Below are 18,944 nucleotides of genomic sequence, written 5' to 3'. Positions count from 1 at the left end.
AGCGCCGTGCAAGCAATACAGAGAGAAAGAATGCGCTTACTGCGGAATCGTTAGCACGAGGCAGGCTGAGAAAAATTGGAATGTGGGATGTGAGTCATAGGCCAGCAGCCACAGGGAGAGCAGGCTGTGGCCGCTCGACCCACATCTTCACACAGGTTACTGCCTTACCTTCATCATAGGACCGTAACCGCCGCCGCCGCCATAGGGGTGTTGCGGAGGCATGCCCATTCCTGGGCCAAAGGGCACTGGTGGAGGGGGCGCTGGGCGGTATGGGGTGCCAGCTGGCCCAGAGTTGTTTTGGGAGCGACCCCAGCTGAGACGGACACGAGAGTTTCCGATTGGGTAGCCCTGCATCTGGTTGATGGCCATCTCGGCGGCATGGCGCTGCACGAACTGGACAAAGCCACATCCCTTACCAGGGGGGATCTTAACATAGGTGATTTCACCGAAGCCCTGGAAGAAGGAGCGCAGTTCATCCTCAGTGACGTAGCCAGAAAGACCACCGACAAAGACAGTCGTGTTGTTGGGGTCAGTGAACTGGTTCATGGGCTGAGGAGCGCCATAGTAGTTACCCATGGGGGGAGCGCCCATTGAGTACATGCCCATGCCAGGGCCGCCTGCACCTTGGGGCATGCCCATTCCTCCGGGACCTCCGGGACCTCCACTCTTGTTCTTGGGAGTAGCAGTCGAAATGCGCATGGGGCGGTTACCGCAGTAGACGCCTTGCATCTCGGTGAGGGCCTTTTGCTGGTCTTCCTCGCTGGCGAATCGGACGAAGCCGTAACCACGCGACATGCCGCTGATGGGGTCCGACATGATCTTTGCCGACTTGGTCGACGGGTACTTGTTCTGGAAGAGCTGGACGAGGACGAACTCGGTGACTTCGGGGCCCAAGTCTCCGACGAAGATGCTGAACTCGGGGCCACGCTCGTCACGGCTGTGTTTGTTGTCAGCAATCATCATGTGTGCATGTAAAAAGCCAGGTGTGACTTGCCTCCTGTCAGCGAGACCGCCACCAGAGGCCCAGTTCAGCTTGAATGGGCGGTTCGAGTTGGGGATCAGTTGGCCGTTGAGGTTGAGCGCCTTGGACGCGGCATCGGGGCTGGCAAAGTCGACGAAGCAGTATCCAGCATTGCTGCTATGCGGTAGTTAGCCTGATGACTTTTCTTTGGTTGTTGCAGCCCAATGCTTACCCGGAGAACTTGTCACGGATCATCTTGACGTTGACCGTCTCGCCCATGTTGTACCAGATGCTGCGGACAAAGTTTTCATCGATCCAGGGCTCGAGCTCGCCCATCCTGTGCTGCAGTCAGAACAATGCACGCCTACTGGCCACGGGGAGGGCGCGCATGCGCGGACTCACCAGAGAGTCGTCTTTCCGGCGCCCTGGCCTTGGCCATCGCCACCAGCGCTGCCTGGAGGACCCATGTTGCCCTGGGGCGGGAAGCCGTTGCCCGACGTGTCCATGGGCTGACCCATGTCGCCGGGCTGTGGAGTTGGGTTGTTCATGTCGCCCTGGGGCGGGCCCTGGAACTGGTCGCCGTAGCCGTTGTTGAAAGACATGCTGGATAGATCAAGCGGGGTAATTCGATTGAGCTAGCGGAGGTGGGGAGTAAGGGTATGACGCTGTAATTATGATGGAGAAGTGTAAGAGTCGTTTATATGCCTGGGCGCGAAAAGCAATGGTTAGCGTCGGTGAATGGGCGCGCAGGAATGGACTAGGCAGCGGGCGGGCGCGAGGTGAAGGCCAGGGATAGGGGCAAAGGGGCCCAGCGCGCACTTACCGGTGGGCAGCGGGACTCGTTTCTGTCACGGTGAGGAAAGCGTAGCCTGCAGAGGTGCGTGGTGGGTTCAGGCGCAAAGGCTGCTTAGCCAAGGAACGAGCCCAATAAGCTAGGAGACACTCGGAAAAAGCGGCGACAGAGGACGACCGGATCGCGCACCAAGGAGCGGACAGGTGGGTGTAGTGAACGAGTGGCCGTGAGGAGGCTCGAATGCAATCTGTGCAGAGAGTCAGAAGAAGGCAGGCCGGAGGCAATGGGCCAAGGCATGCGGGGAGAGGGGTGGGCAGGGCCGGGCCGGGCGCAGGCGAGCGGGCGGGCGTGCGATGGTGATGGTGATGGTGATGGTGAGAATGATGACGACGACGACGACGACGATGAAGACGACGGAACATGAAGCTCATGCTCACAATTCATCCACACCAAGCAGACGCAGCGTATGGGCAGCGCGGCTCCGCCCTCAGCTGGGCGACGATATTTTGGCGACGACGCGAACGAAGTCCGTGCAGGCCCAACGACGTCAGCGGGCGACGGTGCGCGCACACGGGCGAGCAGACGAGGGCGGACGTGTTCCCAATTGATTGTGCGCGCAATGTGCGCAAGGCCTGGTCGATATGCACCCGGTGTGCAGGGCGCCCGCTCGCGCCAAGGCGAGGGAGGAGGGAAAAAAAATATTGTGCGTGCGAAATGCAGATACGTACCGACAAAGCTCAAGGACACACAGACACAGAGGAGACGGACGGGATTCGGTGGGGAGTGGCGAGGAAGACAGAGGAAGAGAGAGAGAGTGAGTGAGTGAGTGAGAGAGAGAGAGAGAGAAGAGAGGCCGGGTGGGGTCGGGCGGAGGAGAGAAACAGGTCGAATCCAAACACCAGAACGCAAGGGAATCACAGAAGGAAGAGCGGACAAAGAGGCGAGGGATTCGAAGTGTGTGGGAAGAAGGTGGGTGGGGTAATAGAAGAGCAGAGAGGGCAGATGATGTGCTGCCGAGAGAATCCGCTAAGTTTGCGCCGCTCGGTAGCGACGCAGCAGACGAGGGGAGCGATGGCGCCACGAACAGCGGCCATTGGGCTGACACAAGCTTTGGGAGATCGATACAAGGATAACATGGACCCGATCAAAGGCCCTGGAGATTGGCTGCGTGGCCACAACGATCTCCTGTGCGTCAACTGGGCCATGTCGCTGTTCGCTGGGCCCACCCCCTGCCCACAATGACGCGCAGCTCAACACTTGGACTGACTGGGACTGACTTGGCCATGGGCGCTGGCGGCATGGGCAGCAGCGCGGGAGCTGTGCAAAGAGCGGGAGCCGTGCTGGGCGTGGGCAGGAATGTATCAAGAGTATGCGGGGGGGGGAGGGGGTTTGGATGCCGGCCGCTACCACTACCGCTACCACTACCGCTACCACTACCGCTACCGTATACCCCTACGACGACGACGACCACGGCCACTACTACCACTACCACTGACACTGCCACCACCACTGCCACCACCACTGCCACCACCACCACCACTCCCACCACTCCCACCACTCCCACCCCCGCCCGCCGTTACCGCTATGCCTCGACGGCCACGACCGCCCCTCGTCAGCCTGCATCGACCTGGGGGCCCATCGCGGCGCCAATGCCCAGCCAGATGCTGCCCGCCGAATCGCGCATCCATGGCGACAGCTCCATGGCCGCCCGCTCGTCTCACCGCTTGCTGGGCTAGAGCTGCACACCACACCCAACCAGCCTGGCCTGGCAGAAGAATGAGTCCTGTGGACCGATCCCTGGACCCCTTGTACACAGCCATGCTCTGCCAATTACACGTCGACTTGATTACGCCCACACATGCACACATTGGCCAGCACATGCTTTCGCTTGCTCGCATCGTTTCGTATTCATAACTACATCGCTCTTCTTCACACACACACACTCTCTCCCTCTCCCTCTCCGTCCATGGGCCGAGCCATCTAGGCCTTTTCCGGGATCCCAGCCGCCGCCTTTGCCTCGCTCATCTGCTCGCGGCCCTCGGCAAACACCTTATCAAAGTCGTACTCATACCACCTGATGTCTGGGTTGAGCCCCGCAAACTTCCACTCGCCGTCGACCTTCTTGTACCAGTGCGTGTTGAAGCTGTGCGCATGGCCCTTGACCGCCACGGTGCTGCGCGACTCATCCGTGTACCGCTGGTGCGGCACCCGCAGCTGGTGGTAGCCCGTCATCTCGTCCTCGGCCGTCTTCTCCCACCGAGTCCCGCCGATGAAATGCTGTGTCTTGAGCAGCGGGTTGCCCAGTACCGCCGGGTTAGAGGCCATGGCCACAAACTCGTCGGCCGGCATCGCCTCCCATATCTTGTCGAGGAACGACCGGTAGTCGATGCGCAGTGTCGGCGCTACGCACTTGCGGAGACGCTCCCAGTCCTGCCAGTGTGTTGCTGTGAGCCTCTATTTTTTTGCTGCCATGAACCTGGCCAGTGACCATCAATGCCTCTAACTCACCTTGCTATCGTAGCTGTCTGCCCACTCATAGCACGCTGCCTGACACCCCATAACATCTGCTCCTCGTTAGCCACAAATACACACCCCCAAACACACGCATACACACCCTCAAAGGTAGGCTGAAGTTTGTTCTTCTCAAACATGATGACTGAACTTGTTGTGATGGATCTGGTCTTGCTCCGGTATGATTTATATATATATATATATACACTCAAGACAAAGACCAGCCGCACTGAAGTGCCCTCAAACACCGACCACCTCGCAATCATTTTATATCTATGTCCGATAGCTACAAAGTCCTAGTCTGCTGCGTCCTGATTCACGTCCCGCCCGCCATGCCTCGTACTGTCCGCCCGCCGCGACGCAGGCGCCATTGAGCCTTCGCCCCCCCCCCCCCCCGCCGCACGTCAACCGCTTCGGATCCCCGGGTCCCCACTCAACGGGCGCCCGCGCCCGCACCCGCTTTCCCACCCCCAATCCCAACACACACCTTACTCCCTACACTAGACACCGAGAGAGAGACAAGGGAAGAAGCTCAGCCGCACCCATGTTAATTGTAGCGCCATGTGTCGGGTGCAAAGATGCAGCAGCTAAGACAGACAGGTCCGTCTTGGGGGGGGGGAGTTTGACAAGTGGATTGTCCGGCCCCGTTCTTTGGGGGGAGGCGGCGGCACACTGTGTTTGTTTGTTTGCCGGCGGAAAGGTATTAGTGGTGGTGGTGGTGGTGGTGGTTCTTTCTCTCTCTCCCCACTTTGTTCGGTCGGGGAAACGAGTGGGGCACGGACCTCTGGGCTGAGAGGGGGGGGAAAGGCCATGCATCCCGATGGTGGAGGCGAGTGCGAGATACGGAGTTTGGTGATTGTGTATTGCTTGATTATGATGATGACGGTGATGAGTATACAGCTATCGATACTTATGTGCATTTTAAGTCTAAAATTGGGCCCTGCGTATTTAGTGACTTTGGTTGGTCTGAATATCGAGATTGAGATTTGAGATTTGCGAGGTCGAAGACACTTACTGACTGCCTAACTAACTAACTCCCTATCTACCTAGCTACTTACTCACCCAACTAGCCCACTTACCCAGCTATGCACATACATACATACATACATACATACATACATACAGAAAGACTGGACCAAACTTTCTCTGCTCTTTTGTCCTTACGACCTAAACTTTTTTTATTTTTCCAACGAACTGCCTATCTTCAAAATCCCCCCTTTTACCCCCCCCCCGCTTCTGTTTTACATGTCGAATTTCATACTGTAATCTTTTTTTTACTACTGTGCTGTAGACATGACATGATATAACACAGTACTATGTAGATAAAAGCAGCAGGTATACTACACAAGAGCTAAATGCCTTAGTGTATATATATATATATGTGTGTGTGTGTGTGCGAGCGGGCGAGTTGTACACGCAATAAAGCCACACGCACACGCACTGCATAGATAGATACATGAACTATGTCCCGTCCCGTGTGTGTATGTGTGCAGTGGAGTGGAGTGGAATGACTTGTAAAGACTAGGTTTGACTCGAGACAGCGGGAGAATCGTACGATGCGGGGGAGTGGGAAACGCGGGATGGATGTGTAATGTAATGCGAAGAGAGTTTGTATGTATGTATGTATGTATGTATGTATGCTGAGTAGTATGGACATTGTACGAGGATATCCATCAAACGGACTAGATATCTTCCTCCACACAACACATACAATACTGTAGGAGGTCATTAGGCAGTGCCATGTATGCAACGTATGTAGTAAAAGTATGCAGATACCTACTTGGATAGAACTAGAGTTACTATTACATCACCAGGCCATGCAAACCACCAATACGCATCAACACAAAACGCTAACATTCATAACATTCATACAACAAGAGGCAGATCAACGCCACTTTCTCTCTCCTTTTGCCAATTTAATGCACAGCCAGCCTCCCAAGTAATAACCAGTAATCAAGAAACCAAGCAACCAAGAATCAAGCAACACACAAGCCAAAAATGCACAAATTTTCCTCCCACGCACATTTAATACACAAAATAAGCCTGCGTAAGAGGCAGTGTTTCCGCCGGCTCAGCCGCACACACCTCTCCATCCGCCTCGACGGTATACCGCTCAGGATCGACTCTCATTTTCGGCTTTGTGTCGTTGAACTTCATGTCTCGCTTGCCGATTTTGCGGCAATTCTTGACGGCCTCGACGCGCTTGCGCAGGCCATACGATTGCACGACGCCCGATGCAATGGATGCTTGCGAGACAAATGTGATGCTGGATGCGGGGACTAGAGGCGCAAACATGGGGCGCATGATGACGGGCTCGACGGTAGGGATCGAGGCGTTGGGGTCGCCCTGGACGTGTGTTAGTCGATTCATATACTGTGTGTGTGTGGAGAAAGGGGAATTACCATTTGAGCGTATGAGCAGAATCCGCTCTTGATGACCAAACTTGGCTTTACGCCAAAATTGGCTGGAGTCCAGAGAACGAGGTCGGCGAGTTTGCCGACTTCGACACTACCAATGAGGTGGCTCATGCCCTGGGCAATGGCGGCGTTGATAGTGTACTTGCTAATGTATCGCTTGACGCGGAAGTTGTCGGCATCAGTGCCTTCGTCTTCCTTGAGAGTACCGCGCTGCACCTTGTTCTTGTGTGCCGTGTTCCATGTGCGGAGGATGACTTCGCCACAGCGACCCATGGCCTGTGAATCGGACGACATCATGGAGATGGCGCCAAGGTCATGAAGAACGTCTTCTGCGGCAATGGTTTCGGCACGGATACGCGACTCGGCAAAGGCGACATCTTCGGGAATATTGCGGGATAGATGGTGACATACCATAAGCATGTCAAGATGCTCGTCCAGAGTGTTGCGGGTATATGGTCTGGTAGGATTGGTCGAGGATGGCAGGACGTTGTCGTGCTCGACTACGCTGATGATATCAGGAGCGTGGCCTCCGCCAGCACCCTCGGTGTGGTATGTGTGAATGGTTCGGTCCTTGAAAGCGGCAATAGTCGACTCGACAAAGCCAGATTCATTCAGTGTATCCGTGTGAATGAGCGTCTGAATATCGTACTCGTCGCAAACGGTCAAACAAGCGTCAATGGCGGCGGGCGTGGTCCCCCAGTCCTCGTGCAACTTGAGACCGCAGACACCAGCTTCCGCCTGTTGCTGCAGTGGTCGAAGTTCTGCATCATTGCCCTTGCCCGTGATGCCGTAATTGAGAGGCAGTTGGTCAATCGCTTGCAGCATCTGCTTGATGTGTGTCTTGCCAGGCGTACATGTTGTCGCGTTCGAACCAGTGCTGGGCCCCGTGCCACCGCCGAGCATAGTAGTGATACCCGATGCTATAGCCTCGTATGCTTGCTGTGGGCAGATGAGGTGAATGTGCGTGTCAAAACCACCCGCCGTGATAATCTTGTGTTCGCCGGCTATGACATCGGTGCAGGCGCCAACAACCAAGTTGGGGTCCACGCCGTCCATGACATCGGGATTGCCTGCTTTGCCAATGCCAATAATCATGCCGTCCTTGATTCCAATATCAGCCTTGTAGATTCCAGACCAGTCGACAATCAGAGCATTTGTAATGACGGTATCCAACGACTCCTTGTCTGATCGGCCTCCAGCCTGGCCCATGCCCTCTCGCAGCGTCTTTCCTCCTCCAAATGCGCATTCGTCGCCATACTTGGTCATGTCTTTTTCAACCTTGATCCACAAGTCGGTGGCGCCCAGCCTGACGAGGTCGCCAGTTGTCGGACCAAACATGGTAATGTAGGCCTGTCGCTCCATGGTGCACATGTCAATGTGAGCAGCATCGCCCATCGGTTCGGGCTCATGGAGGAATCCTCCAGCCTGCAGCTTCTCCAGAATGCCATTGGCGACGGACAGATCGCCGATGAAGCCAGACGCAATGAGGTTTCCGCCCTTGATGATCTGGTTGCCGCCGATTTGAACAAGCGTGACGGTCCTTGTGTCGCCCGGCTCAAAGCGAACCGAGGTGCCGGCGGGGATGTCAAGTCGGTAGCCATGCGCTCGCACGCGGTCAAACTGTAGTTGGGGATTCGTCTCGATAAAGTGGTAGTGCGATCCGACCTATGACCATGAGTCGCGTGACCATTGCGCCCATGCGCGCCGTCTACGTACCTGGATTGGCCGGTCTCCCGTGCTCTTGACCCTCAGCCTGATCCTCTTGCGCCCCTCGTTCAGCCTGATGGTCCCGCTCTCGCCCTTGACAGCCACGATGGCGCCCGGCTGCTTGGTGTCTTCGTATGCGGCCCCGTCGGGCAGCGGGAACATGTCGTCGGAGGGTATGGGCAGGAAGGACCCATACAGGGCCTTTGCCAGGTCGCCATCGTCGGTGGAGACGGGATGGTGGACAGTGACCAGATAGGTGCCTGTGGGAAAGGTGCCCTCGACCATCAACTCGGTCAGCGACGAGACGACTGAAGGCTGCACGTGGCGGCGGCCCAGCATCGTCTTGCCAATCGACATGAGGTCGGCGACGGTGTGGTTGCCATCGCGGATGAGCTGTAGGCGTTCAGCATGCGACGGCTATGCGCGCAGGGCAAGGGAGCGGCGTACTTCCTGGAGGTTGTTCGCAATCAAGGCCTGGCCATGGCATTAGCAGCAGCCGCTGGGCATTGTCGCGCGCCTTTGACATACAGTAGCTTCAGCGTGATTCAGCTTGACACCGCGTGCCAGGCGACGTTGGGCGAGCAGGCCAAGCTGCGAGATGACGAGCTTGTCAAGCTGTTACGAGATGGTCAGCAGGGTTCGGCCAGATGGCAGTCAGTACGCCCGGCCACACACACACCTCCTTGGGACACAACTGCATGGCGCCTTGGAACCTGTGGGCGCAGATAGTCTTGGGAACAGGAGCGATGCGACGCGCCTCTGGATTCTTTTCTCGAAAAGCAGTCGCGCTCCCACATGCACTTCACCGTTTGCGGCTTTCGGTGGGGGGCGCGGGCGATAAGGATGCCCCTCGCGCTGATAAGGAAGGCCGCCGGCGCCCTCTGCCCCTCGCGCTGCCGCTGCCGCTGCCTCTCTGTCTCTGCCCTCACATGGCCATACCGGCCTGACCACACGCTGCGTGCCTGACTCCCCGCCCATGTTACATCGAGCCAGGCTTCACCATGGCATACACACTACTGCTGCTGCTCATGGCAGACGTCGCTACAAATGCATGCTCGCGCCGGTCGCGTGGACCATAGCTTGTCCCGTCTGGCCCACGCCGACTCACACAGATACAGCCATGGCTTCTTCGCCATCATGACGGCGTCCAGATATCTCTCTCCCATTCCAAGCCCAGGACCTTCGCTTCGATGACATTGGCGGTCCGCGCCACAGCCCTACACATACACACAGTACCCGGCACGTCATCATCGCCGGCCCACATGCCACTTTCGATGCACTCGCTTGTTCAACGCCTCAAGCGAGACGGCGGCGACCAAGAGAAAGAGCCTCAGCACCCAGAGCCGGATCCGCCCGCCAAGAGAAGCAGAGCGCCCGCCAGGCATGCGCCCGACGACCCCAATATCCCGCGAAAGCGCCTGCATGTCAACCAGGAGTGCCTCTACGAGCGCCGCCTGCCTGGGAAGGCCTACGTCTCCGCCCACGTGAACCGCCTGCAACACGGCTACTACAGGTCTAGCGTACTCCATGAGCCTGCCATCTACCACGTCTACTTCGTTTCGGTGCATTTTGTCTTTCATCCACACGACCCGGACGCCCATCGCTTCAAAAGTGCCGAAATCGAAGTGTGCATGCACAGTGGCGACGAGGCCTCTGGTTCCCACAAACGGCCCGGCCGCTCGCATCCACGTATCCTGAAGCATGCTCCGCAGCTCATGTTTGGCGCCGTGTCGCCAGAAAATTTGCAGTGGAACTTTAGCCTCTCGAGCTCGTTGGGCGTATCTCAGGCACCCGTCTCGGCCTCTGTGAATCCGAGGGCCGCCATGCAAAGCAGCTACAAGGTTTTTCACATGATGAGCATCCAAGGCTCCGTGCGGTCGAGGCAAGGCCCCGACGGGGGCACGCAAAATTTTGAGGACTCCAAGGCCGTCTGGACGCTGACAGAAAACGTGCTCCAGAGGTCGGGTCTGCCGCGTGAATTTGATTTTGTGCTGCTCGTGCAAAAGCCAAAAGACGTCAAGAACATGTACATGACTGTCAATGTGAAAGCCAACGTGGGAGCTTGGTACGGCTCGTATCCACAGTGGTACAACAATCTCGCAGAGTACATGCCATCGCAAAACTGTGCCATCAGCTTTGACCATGACATTGGCCAGCGATTCGTTCCCAGCCAGCCAGGGCTGGGTTACAATTTTGCCAACTTGATGCATGCGCTGGATCAGTACGTAATGATGCCAGGCACGGTGTACCCGACGACAGTAAGCTCCTCTGGCCCGAAGACGGCAAGCTGCGCTAATGGTAGCAGGGTACGAGCCAAGGAGAGAGCAATCCTAACCACATAGATCATCATGCCAATGACGACAACAAGTCCGTCGAATCCGATCACGCCCATTCTTATCCGAGGCATGCTCCCCAGTCTCCAAGAGAAAATCAGTCGCCTACCCGAAGTTCGGGCCAGCGGGAACGACGAGTCTGGGCTCCTGAGAACGTCAACGTCCGTGTTGTCGTCGATCATCGGTTTCCTCCGAGTCCTGAGCTGCGTCGCTTCTCGTACTCGCCCTCGCGTGGCCCAGAACCAAGACGGCATCCGTCAATACGACGCAGAAAGTCACGGACGCGGTTGAAGGAGTGCGGCGAAACAGGATTAGGACGGCTCAGTCCAAGATGAGCAGACGTGAGGGATGTGTCATCCGGGGAAAGCCCAGGGATCTGCGCAGCCCAGAGTATACATAGTAATGGGTATGCAAGCCAACAGCAAGCACTACATTCCACGAACACGCAGTTCGCAGTGGACGGACGGCTCGGCTACGCATCATCGCCACATTAGCGGCATGTCCGGCGGCTTCGCCGGCAACGCAGCAGCGCCTCCTCCATACTCGTCAGAATGTACACCTACTGCAGACCTGGTCCCACATGTACAGCCCTCTCGATAAGCAGCTGAGGTAAAACCCCATCGCACGCATGGTGCAATAATGGCTCATGACAACAAGAAGCAGTGGCTGATTGGACTCGGCACGCTTGGACGTCCCGAGCACCCGGCATCGAAACGAGATGACAGATATTAGCAGCACTCAGCGGAATGCATCCAGTGGCCATGGATGCTCGATGGTGGTGTGCGGTGTTTCAGGGCTGGAGGAGGCTGCGGGACTTGATTGGCTGGCGGCAATACTGCGCTAGACCGGGGTTGGTCAATCGACAACCACCCACAAAGCCGCATCGCCCTATGGGTGTAATCAACAATGGCACGACGTGTGGATGCAGTGGAAATGCTTGGTCTGCTGAGATGACGACTGCTCGGCGTGCCCCATGTCTAGGGCTGGCTTGGGACTTCTGAAAATGTTCCTCCTGATGTTGTTGCCGTCGCGTCTTCCTTTCCAGGTACCCGGTAGAAGCATCGTGACTTCTGCTCTCTTGCCTTGCAGCATTCCTTCCTCTTACTCTTCTCGGCCCGTAGACTTATCATAGCCTTGTCTTCTTTCTTATCGCTTCTAATCCTAATCTCTCCATACTGCTTTCGCCCTTGCTGCCGAACCGTCGTCCCATGCCTTCGATCCTTTGACGTCGCTCCATCCAGCTACCCGCACATCAAAAAGTGGCCAAGACAGTCAGTCGCTACGCCCCTCTCAGTCTAGATCAAGGGAACGGCAATCTTCCAGTCGTTATCGATACAGCAACCGGGTCTACATCCGGAGGCCATTGAGGTTAGTCGAGCGCCCTAGATACAGGCAAGAACATGGAGGACTGATCAAACTCCAACATAGCCAGTGGAACTAGCTCCTTCCGTTCATTGCCATGGACTAGATGTCGCAATGCATTCGCTAATGCTCTCATCTGGTCCGATACCAAAGACAAACGACGAACCGCGAGTCAAGAGTCCTCGTCCATCTTGATACAAGCGACATACTACCAACAGGGCCAGGCTTGGCAAAATACACAGTGCAATTGAATGAGCAAGATGACGACCTTCAATCCCTACTCGCAGTCACCGCGGCTGTCTGATCGGGCGTCACCGCGGCTGCATGCTGGCAACCCCATGACGCCGGTTCACTCTCCTCACCACTCGGTCACCTCTTCAGTCTCATCACGGACTCCTGTTCATACGCTCACTCTTCACGAATATCGCAAGCAACAACACACGCCCGGACCTGCGCGAGAGGGGACACCAGGAAAGACTCTTCGCAGGAAGCCTGCAGCGTCTACCTTGAACGATACTGATCGCGCTGCTTCGGTGCCACCTTCGACTTGGTCCAACTCTGGCCCGCCCCCGCGCCCTCTTCACTTTTCGCAATCGGCTCACCAACTCAAATCGACGCTGTTTTCCTCTCAGCAACAAACGCGACCTGAGCTACCGTTTCGAGCGCAGTCGACCGAGCCTCATCGCCAAGCAGGTAGCATATCAAGCTCATCAACTCTCAGCTCTTCGAGCAAGGTACGTTACTTCAACCCGAGAAAAAGGTTGCCACGACCGCCTGCCACCACAGGCCTAGTCACATCCCCTCCCCCTGCCAAAAAACAACCTCCAGCTACACTGAGCGTGTCCACTGAGCGGACAAACTCGAGTGGGGCGCAAACAACACCCTCGACATTTTCGCTTTCACGGTTCCCGCACCCACCCCACGGGATTGACCCGTCGCTTTCACCACCCCAAGATGAATTAGAGCCGGCCCGCGTAGACCCACCTAGATTTACGGCCACTTCACCCACGACGCCACCCGCAACTCCCGCAACCATCCACTATCGTGGAGCCTCGTTCGACCTCGTGAACCCCCACAATTCCCTGCTATTGCACGATATCGTTACGCCCTCACGAGACTTTGACTCGAGTGACTACTTTCCTGTGCGAACTTCCGTGGATGAATATTCAGAGGTAAGGTAATTCGGTGTCACTGAGGACTTGACTTACAGAAGACAGATGGCGCCCAAGCGAGCCATGTATGGAGATTTCCATGCAGCACATGCGGGTATCTTGAGGCGTCCTGGAGATTCTCCTGGCCAGTCATATGAGAATCTTCCAGCCCCTCCATCGCCCGCAGCGCTCAGCCCGATTTCTTCGTCATACACGTCTCCCATGTACAGCCCGGAATCCGTCGACGTACCTTCTCCTCTATTTGTGAAGACACCCGCACGCGAATCGCGCTTCTCCCTCAAAGGTCTTACCCGTACATTGACACAAAAGCTTGGAAAGGCTCCAGAGAAGCCACAAGAGGAGGAGCTAAGGTATATGCATAATCGCTGTGTGAGCACGGAGACAGTCAGCGTGAACTTGGAATTTCCACAACGACTTGATTCGCGTACCCCTGCACCTGAACCGTCATATTTCCCGGTCGGCGCAATGTCTCCTTTCACTCCAACTAGCCCTCTGCCTCACGAGAGCTACCACGCCTTCTCCTCTGGACCAAGCGAGGTCGAGGTCTCTCGAAATCACCCGGTAGAGCCCTATGAAACACCACCGCTCGTGTCAATGGTACCAGATGACCCTTCTACTCAACTGGGCCGGATCCACGATCCACAATTTCCATATTCTGAAGAGAGTAGCCTGGCCAAGCCATACTACGATGATCTGGACTCGATATATCCCAGTTCATCTATCTACACTGGAGACGGTCATCGCAAGTCAAGATACGAGCAGAGTCTTTCGAGCAATCGCAACAGCAACCTCAATCCATTCGCACGATATAGCAGCGCGGGCGCAAGATACGTTCCGAATGACCATCATTCTGAAAGTCTATGCGAATACAACAGCCAGAAGGTGTTCCACGACTTGGCAGATGAGGCTGATCCAAAAGCGGACACAATCAGTAAACTCATTGACGACTACAACCCGCACAATGCTGCAGGGACAACTGAGGAAACTGCGACCTCTGAAAGTCTTCCTGTACATGCGTTGAGTACATCTTCCGAGGGACCGACTGTTGATCAACTCGAGTTTGGTAGACACAGAAGCCCGCTGCAAAACACTGATAATGGCTTCTCTGGACGACCGATCGTCGCTCAGTCTTCGGGTTCTCCCCCGTGCGAAGCACCTCCACTGGCGCCAGCTTTCGAGTATGGTCGACCACCTTTCTTCTCTTCTTCTCCAGAGTTTTCGGGCATACTCTCCAACGAATCTGCCTACTCTTACGGAGACACCCAAAATCTCTTGCAGATTCCTCGTTCGGGATTTCTAGTGCCGCCGGCTACGGCGCAGAATCTAGTGTCTTCATCATACTCCCAACCAGAAGTCCAACCGCTTGAGCCATCGTCGTCGTATTCGCAGGCAGAGTCTCTTAGTCCCCATACACCCAAAGAGGCTCTTGATCAGGCTGAGCGACTGTTTCAAGACACAGTGGACCGACACCAGAGTGACAACAAGATTCCAGCCATGTGGTCCAGACGCAGGTCAGGGAGCCAATTGCTGAATAAGACAGTCGCAAATCGAGCTTCAACACATTCGGGTGGTGACAGAGGTGCCGCAGAAGAGCAAGCAGATTGGGAGACTGTCGGTGGTAACAGTAGAAACTCGAAAGGTCACGAGTCGCTTGACAGCATCGCGGACTATAGTAGCAGTGAAGGGACACGAGACAGCCTCGGGTTGAACTCGGACGGTTCCCTTCCGTATTGGGCAAAACAGAGTCAGTCGCCAGGACGAGCAAGCTACTATAGCCATCCCAGTCCTCTCCCGACTGAGCATTCTCATCCCTTCAAATCGTCGCCACCAGAACTGAAACCCCGCTCCAGTGCTCGCATTGCACACGGGACATCATCATCCCAGCTAGCAGCCAAAACATCTGACTCCGAAGCCACACCAGAAGCTCATAACTCTACTCATTACGAAAAAGCCCTCGGACGTGGTGCCGTGGACCAGCCGTACGCTTTTGCTCCGTGGGCAGATCCTTATGCCTTTAGCGATAAGGAGACGCAAGAACTGCTGGCATCTGGTCCTAATGATAACATCATTATCGACGAGCAACCAGCGGTGCAAGATCGTCAGTCTCGCGTGCATCAGCGTCATCAAAACGATGATACGACGCCGACGTCAAGCTCCCAGGACAAGGGAGTCTTTTCAAGCAGCCCTGTTGGCCTAGAACGCCAAAACACATTTGAGAAGGTTTCTGTCGTTGGTCCAAAAGGCAACCTAACTGGCACGCCCCGAGGAACGGGTATGAAAGAGACAGGCAGCAGCGTTGCAGATACCAGTAGCCCTGGAGTGAGGCTGAGCTCGAGCGTTGGTCGACAGAGCTTCCGTTCAGACTACCCAGGGTTTTATGCATCGCCATTCCCAGCTACCGGCAGCGTGACTCGAATCAGTCAGCCTCCCAACCGGTCTAAGAGTGGCCGAAGGTCCTCTGAGACGGCCCTGTTCCCAACTTCCAAGGCATTGAAGCAAGTACGCGAGGCGTCGTCGGTCGCCGGCTCTCGTCAAGACCTCCGCAACTCGACGACCTTTGTACGAAGCCAGCGCCGTACGAGCCGATCCGCTGTCCCAGGGCAGACTAAACTTCGACACATGTTTCTTGCACCTGATGCTCGCTCAACTACATCTTCGCAAGCCACGCATATCACGCACTTCATGGAGGGTGGCGGCCGACCATCGACCAGTGACACCAACACGCCTCTCCGCAGTTCGTATCCCAGCCTAGACATGTATCCGGCGCCGACGCGCAGCACGATTGCGCAAAAGCACTCGCCGCACCTACTCTGCGTGGAGCGCAAAGCCAACCCCGAAGACGAGGCACAGAGACGCAAACTTTCATGGCGCATCTTCGCAGCCTTCTGCCTGCTTCCACCATGCATCATTCTCTTCCGCTTCCTGGGCGACAACATCATTGCGTCCATGACAGAAGGCCGGCTCGGCCACTGCACGCCAGAGTCCAAGCGCATGTCGCTTATTGCCGGAATCGCTGTTAATGTTGGCCTTGTCGCGGCAATAATCGTGCCTGTTTTGGTGCTGCATGCCTTGGGGAATGCCTGACTCGACACTGTACGTCAGTAAATACACACATGTTTTGCAGTAATTGGAAATCACTGACACAGACAGCGTCAAGACGGACTTGGCTCTCTCTCTCTCTCTCTCTCTTTTTTTTCCCTCTTTCTGTGTCTGCTGTTCGAAGCAGCATGCAGCATACTTGAGGGTTCAGCACAACCACACATGCGAAATACTCGATACAACGCCACACACCCACCCACTCTGATGCATTCAAGTCCCCCACCCTTTTTGTTTCCTCCCTCGAAAAGTCTTCTTTTGTTCCATGTACGTATCTTGCATTGCATGACTGAGGTGCTTTTTTCTTTCTTTCTTAGCCGGTCTTTTCGACGATCCGGATGACTTCTTCTTCTCCTTCTTTTATTCCTCGTTCTTCATTTCTCTTCTCTTATGTGTGTCATCTCAATTTTTTGTGCGGTCATTGTCGTCATCGTCCTCCGTCATCGTCCTCGGTTGTCATTGGCGTCTTGCAGTTGCAGTTGCAGTTGCATAATTCACGCACGAACACCACCACCACCACCACCATAACTCCCGGAGAGTTCTGAAAATTGTGTGTTTTTTCTTTCTTTCTTTCTTGGGTTGCAGTGGGAATCGAGTTTTCTTGGGGTTCTTGCGAGGGGTTTCTTAGGGAAGGGGGGGGGGTTTAATTCTCATATGTACCTCCTTCTTTTTTTGGTCTTCTTCTTCTTCTGCTTCGTCTAATCACATTAAATGCATGTCCTGAATGGGGGACTAGAGGTACGTGTGTGCAATCAAAGCTACTTTTTCGTTTTCGTTCTCCATTTTACTTTCTCTCTTCTTTTCGTTTCAGTCTTCGATAGCGGAGGGCGGGTCTTACTTGCTTACGTATGTACTTACTATGTATGTATGTAGCTACGCTTTTGCAAAAGCCGTGGATTAATCACACAAGTACTACTTGCATTCACAATACTCAAGTTTCCCTAACAAGTCCACGTTGGATGCGATGACGTCATTCAATACCAATATACTCGTATATCATGTTCTTTTATCTATTTATTCATTGATCTATTTGATTTATTTATTCGTTTGATTGGAATTCGTCTTTTCCAAACAAGGGTATCATTTTACAAATCCAAAAATCTACTCCTTGGTAATGTCTGCAATCTGCAGCACAGCCTTGCCAAAGTTGCGGCCCTCAAGCATGCCCAAGAAGCCATCGGCGGCATTGTCAATGCCCTCGGTGACGCTGAGCTTGGCCTTGAAGGTACCTTCAGCCAGCCACTTTTGCAGCTTCTCCTGGTGCTCCTTTGCGTGCTTGGGACCCATGTTCTGGTCGCCGACGATGAAACCGCGCATGGTCAGCCGCTTTGTGATGATGTTCATGAGGTTGCGGATGGGGTACAGGTCCTCGGGCTTGGAGTTGTACTGGGAGATCATGCCGCAGGCAATGATGCGGCCAAACGTGTTCATGGCGTTGATGGCGGCCTCGAGCTGCTCGCCACCGACGTTCTCGTAGTAGATGTCGATGCCGTTGGGGGCCAGGCGGGCAAGCGCATCCGCGGGCTTCTCCTTCTTGTAGTTGAAGCCGTCGTCAAAGTTGAGCTCCGTCTTGATGAAGTCGAGCTTGGCGTCGTCGCCCACACTGCCGATAACAGTCAGACCCTCGTGCTTGGCGAGCTGGCCGACGAGCTGGCCGACGGCGCCAGATGCTGCGGAAATGAAGATAGTCTCGCCCTTCTTGGGCTCTCCGATCTCGTAGAACGAAGACCACGCGGTGAGACCAGGCATGCCGAGGGGGCCGAGGAACAGCTTGGGGTCGAGGTTGTGAGGGTTGTTGAGCTTCATGCAGGCATCGACGGCAGCCTTTTCGAGGACCGAGTACTCCTCAATGGGAGAGACGCTCATGGTGATGAGGGTCTCGCCCTCCTTGAACTTCTCATTGTTGGACTTGACCACCTTGAAGATGGAGCGGTTGGTAATAGGCTTGCCGAGCTCGAAGGGAGGCGCATACGACTTGACTTCGGCGCTGCGCATGCGGCCGCGCTGGTAGGGGTCGAATGAGGCGTAGAAGTTCTTGACGAGGAGAGCGCCCTCGGGGAGGTCTTGGTTGAGGTCAATTGGACGGTCCTCAATGGTCAGGTGCTCGCCTGCCTTGGGCCAGCCCTCGGGGATCTGCTTGAAGATGAGTCCCTTGTTCTGAACCATGGTGAATGTGTGTGAGTATCGAAGAGAAATGGACTGGGTATCAAAAATCTGGTGGTGCAAGGTGACGGAGGTGGATAGAGGGGATGATGACGAAAAAAGAGAGCAGCAGCGAGCCTAGATATAGCCAGTCTACCACCAGGCTTAGCAATATGAAGTCACGGCCGAGGAAAAAAAAGATGTTGATTGCATCATTGGCGTGGAGATGTCGGAGCCACCTGTCGTATTGCGGCACGCCGGGCAGGGTCCGGCAAAGACGCACCGAGAGACTTTGCTCCAGGATGTGGCATCGGATGAGTGCCTCAGTACGGGGGAAGCCGTCTGGGCTCGCCCGAGTTGCAGAATCTTCGAGACCCGCGTTGGACGACACGACGCCCATGACGAGGGTCGCGCCGGGATGACGCCATTTGAGGAAAGGCGCCCGTCGCG

At 55.5% G+C, this 18,944-nt stretch overlaps 7 protein-coding genes across 7 annotated transcripts; 3 read left to right on the top strand and 4 right to left on the bottom strand.

The window, feature by feature from the left end:
• Window positions 1-156: 156 nt before the first annotated feature.
• On the bottom strand, window positions 157-1,563 carry SETTUDRAFT_17917 (uncharacterized protein; the record flags this gene model as incomplete). Its single annotated transcript, XM_008021822.1, has 3 exons — window positions 157-1,138; window positions 1,194-1,298; window positions 1,364-1,563. The coding sequence occupies 3 exons, from the start codon at window positions 1,561-1,563 to the stop codon at window positions 157-159; spliced, it is 1,287 nt and encodes a 428-aa protein (XP_008020013.1).
• A 1,429-nt stretch (window positions 1,564-2,992) lies between these two features.
• On the top strand, window positions 2,993-3,490 carry SETTUDRAFT_29780 (uncharacterized protein; the record flags this gene model as incomplete). The annotated part of the gene is made up of 1 exon (XM_008021961.1): window positions 2,993-3,490. The coding sequence occupies one exon, from the start codon at window positions 2,993-2,995 to the stop codon at window positions 3,488-3,490; it is 498 nt and encodes a 165-aa protein (XP_008020152.1).
• A 134-nt stretch (window positions 3,491-3,624) lies between these two features.
• Window positions 3,625-4,489, bottom strand: SETTUDRAFT_162009 (uncharacterized protein). The gene is made up of 3 exons (XM_008022349.1): window positions 4,369-4,489; window positions 4,263-4,318; window positions 3,625-4,184 (listed from the first exon to the last, which is right to left on the bottom strand). Exons 1-3 carry the CDS (start codon window positions 4,403-4,405, stop codon window positions 3,735-3,737), a joined length of 543 nt encoding a protein of 180 aa, XP_008020540.1. The 5' UTR covers window positions 4,406-4,489; the 3' UTR covers window positions 3,625-3,734.
• A 1,801-nt stretch (window positions 4,490-6,290) lies between these two features.
• Window positions 6,291-9,089, bottom strand: SETTUDRAFT_132667 (uncharacterized protein; the record flags this gene model as incomplete). The annotated part of the gene is made up of 6 exons (XM_008022348.1): window positions 6,291-6,638; window positions 6,668-8,347; window positions 8,399-8,782; window positions 8,837-8,863; window positions 8,918-9,004; window positions 9,069-9,089. 6 exons carry the CDS (start codon window positions 9,087-9,089, stop codon window positions 6,291-6,293), a joined length of 2,547 nt encoding a protein of 848 aa, XP_008020539.1.
• A 574-nt stretch (window positions 9,090-9,663) lies between these two features.
• On the top strand, window positions 9,664-11,057 carry SETTUDRAFT_85168 (uncharacterized protein; the record flags this gene model as incomplete). Its single annotated transcript, XM_008022191.1, has 2 exons — window positions 9,664-10,647; window positions 10,695-11,057. The coding sequence occupies 2 exons, from the start codon at window positions 9,664-9,666 to the stop codon at window positions 11,055-11,057; spliced, it is 1,347 nt and encodes a 448-aa protein (XP_008020382.1).
• A 1,287-nt stretch (window positions 11,058-12,344) lies between these two features.
• On the top strand, window positions 12,345-16,340 carry SETTUDRAFT_152361 (uncharacterized protein; the record flags this gene model as incomplete). Its single annotated transcript, XM_008022347.1, has 2 exons — window positions 12,345-13,256; window positions 13,302-16,340. The coding sequence occupies 2 exons, from the start codon at window positions 12,345-12,347 to the stop codon at window positions 16,338-16,340; spliced, it is 3,951 nt and encodes a 1,316-aa protein (XP_008020538.1).
• A 940-nt stretch (window positions 16,341-17,280) lies between these two features.
• On the bottom strand, window positions 17,281-18,605 carry SETTUDRAFT_162007 (uncharacterized protein). The gene has a single exon (XM_008022346.1). It carries the CDS (start codon window positions 18,516-18,518, stop codon window positions 17,454-17,456), a length of 1,065 nt encoding a protein of 354 aa, XP_008020537.1. The 5' UTR covers window positions 18,519-18,605; the 3' UTR covers window positions 17,281-17,453.
• Window positions 18,606-18,944: the final 339 nt, after the last annotated feature.

The sequence above is a fragment of the Exserohilum turcica genome, assembly GCF_000359705.1.
Source record: "Exserohilum turcica Et28A unplaced genomic scaffold SETTUscaffold_1, whole genome shotgun sequence".
In the NCBI taxonomy this organism is placed as follows: Eukaryota; Fungi; Ascomycota; class Dothideomycetes; order Pleosporales; family Pleosporaceae; genus Exserohilum; species Exserohilum turcicum.
This window is presented reverse-complemented; position numbering and strand designations above follow the sequence as displayed.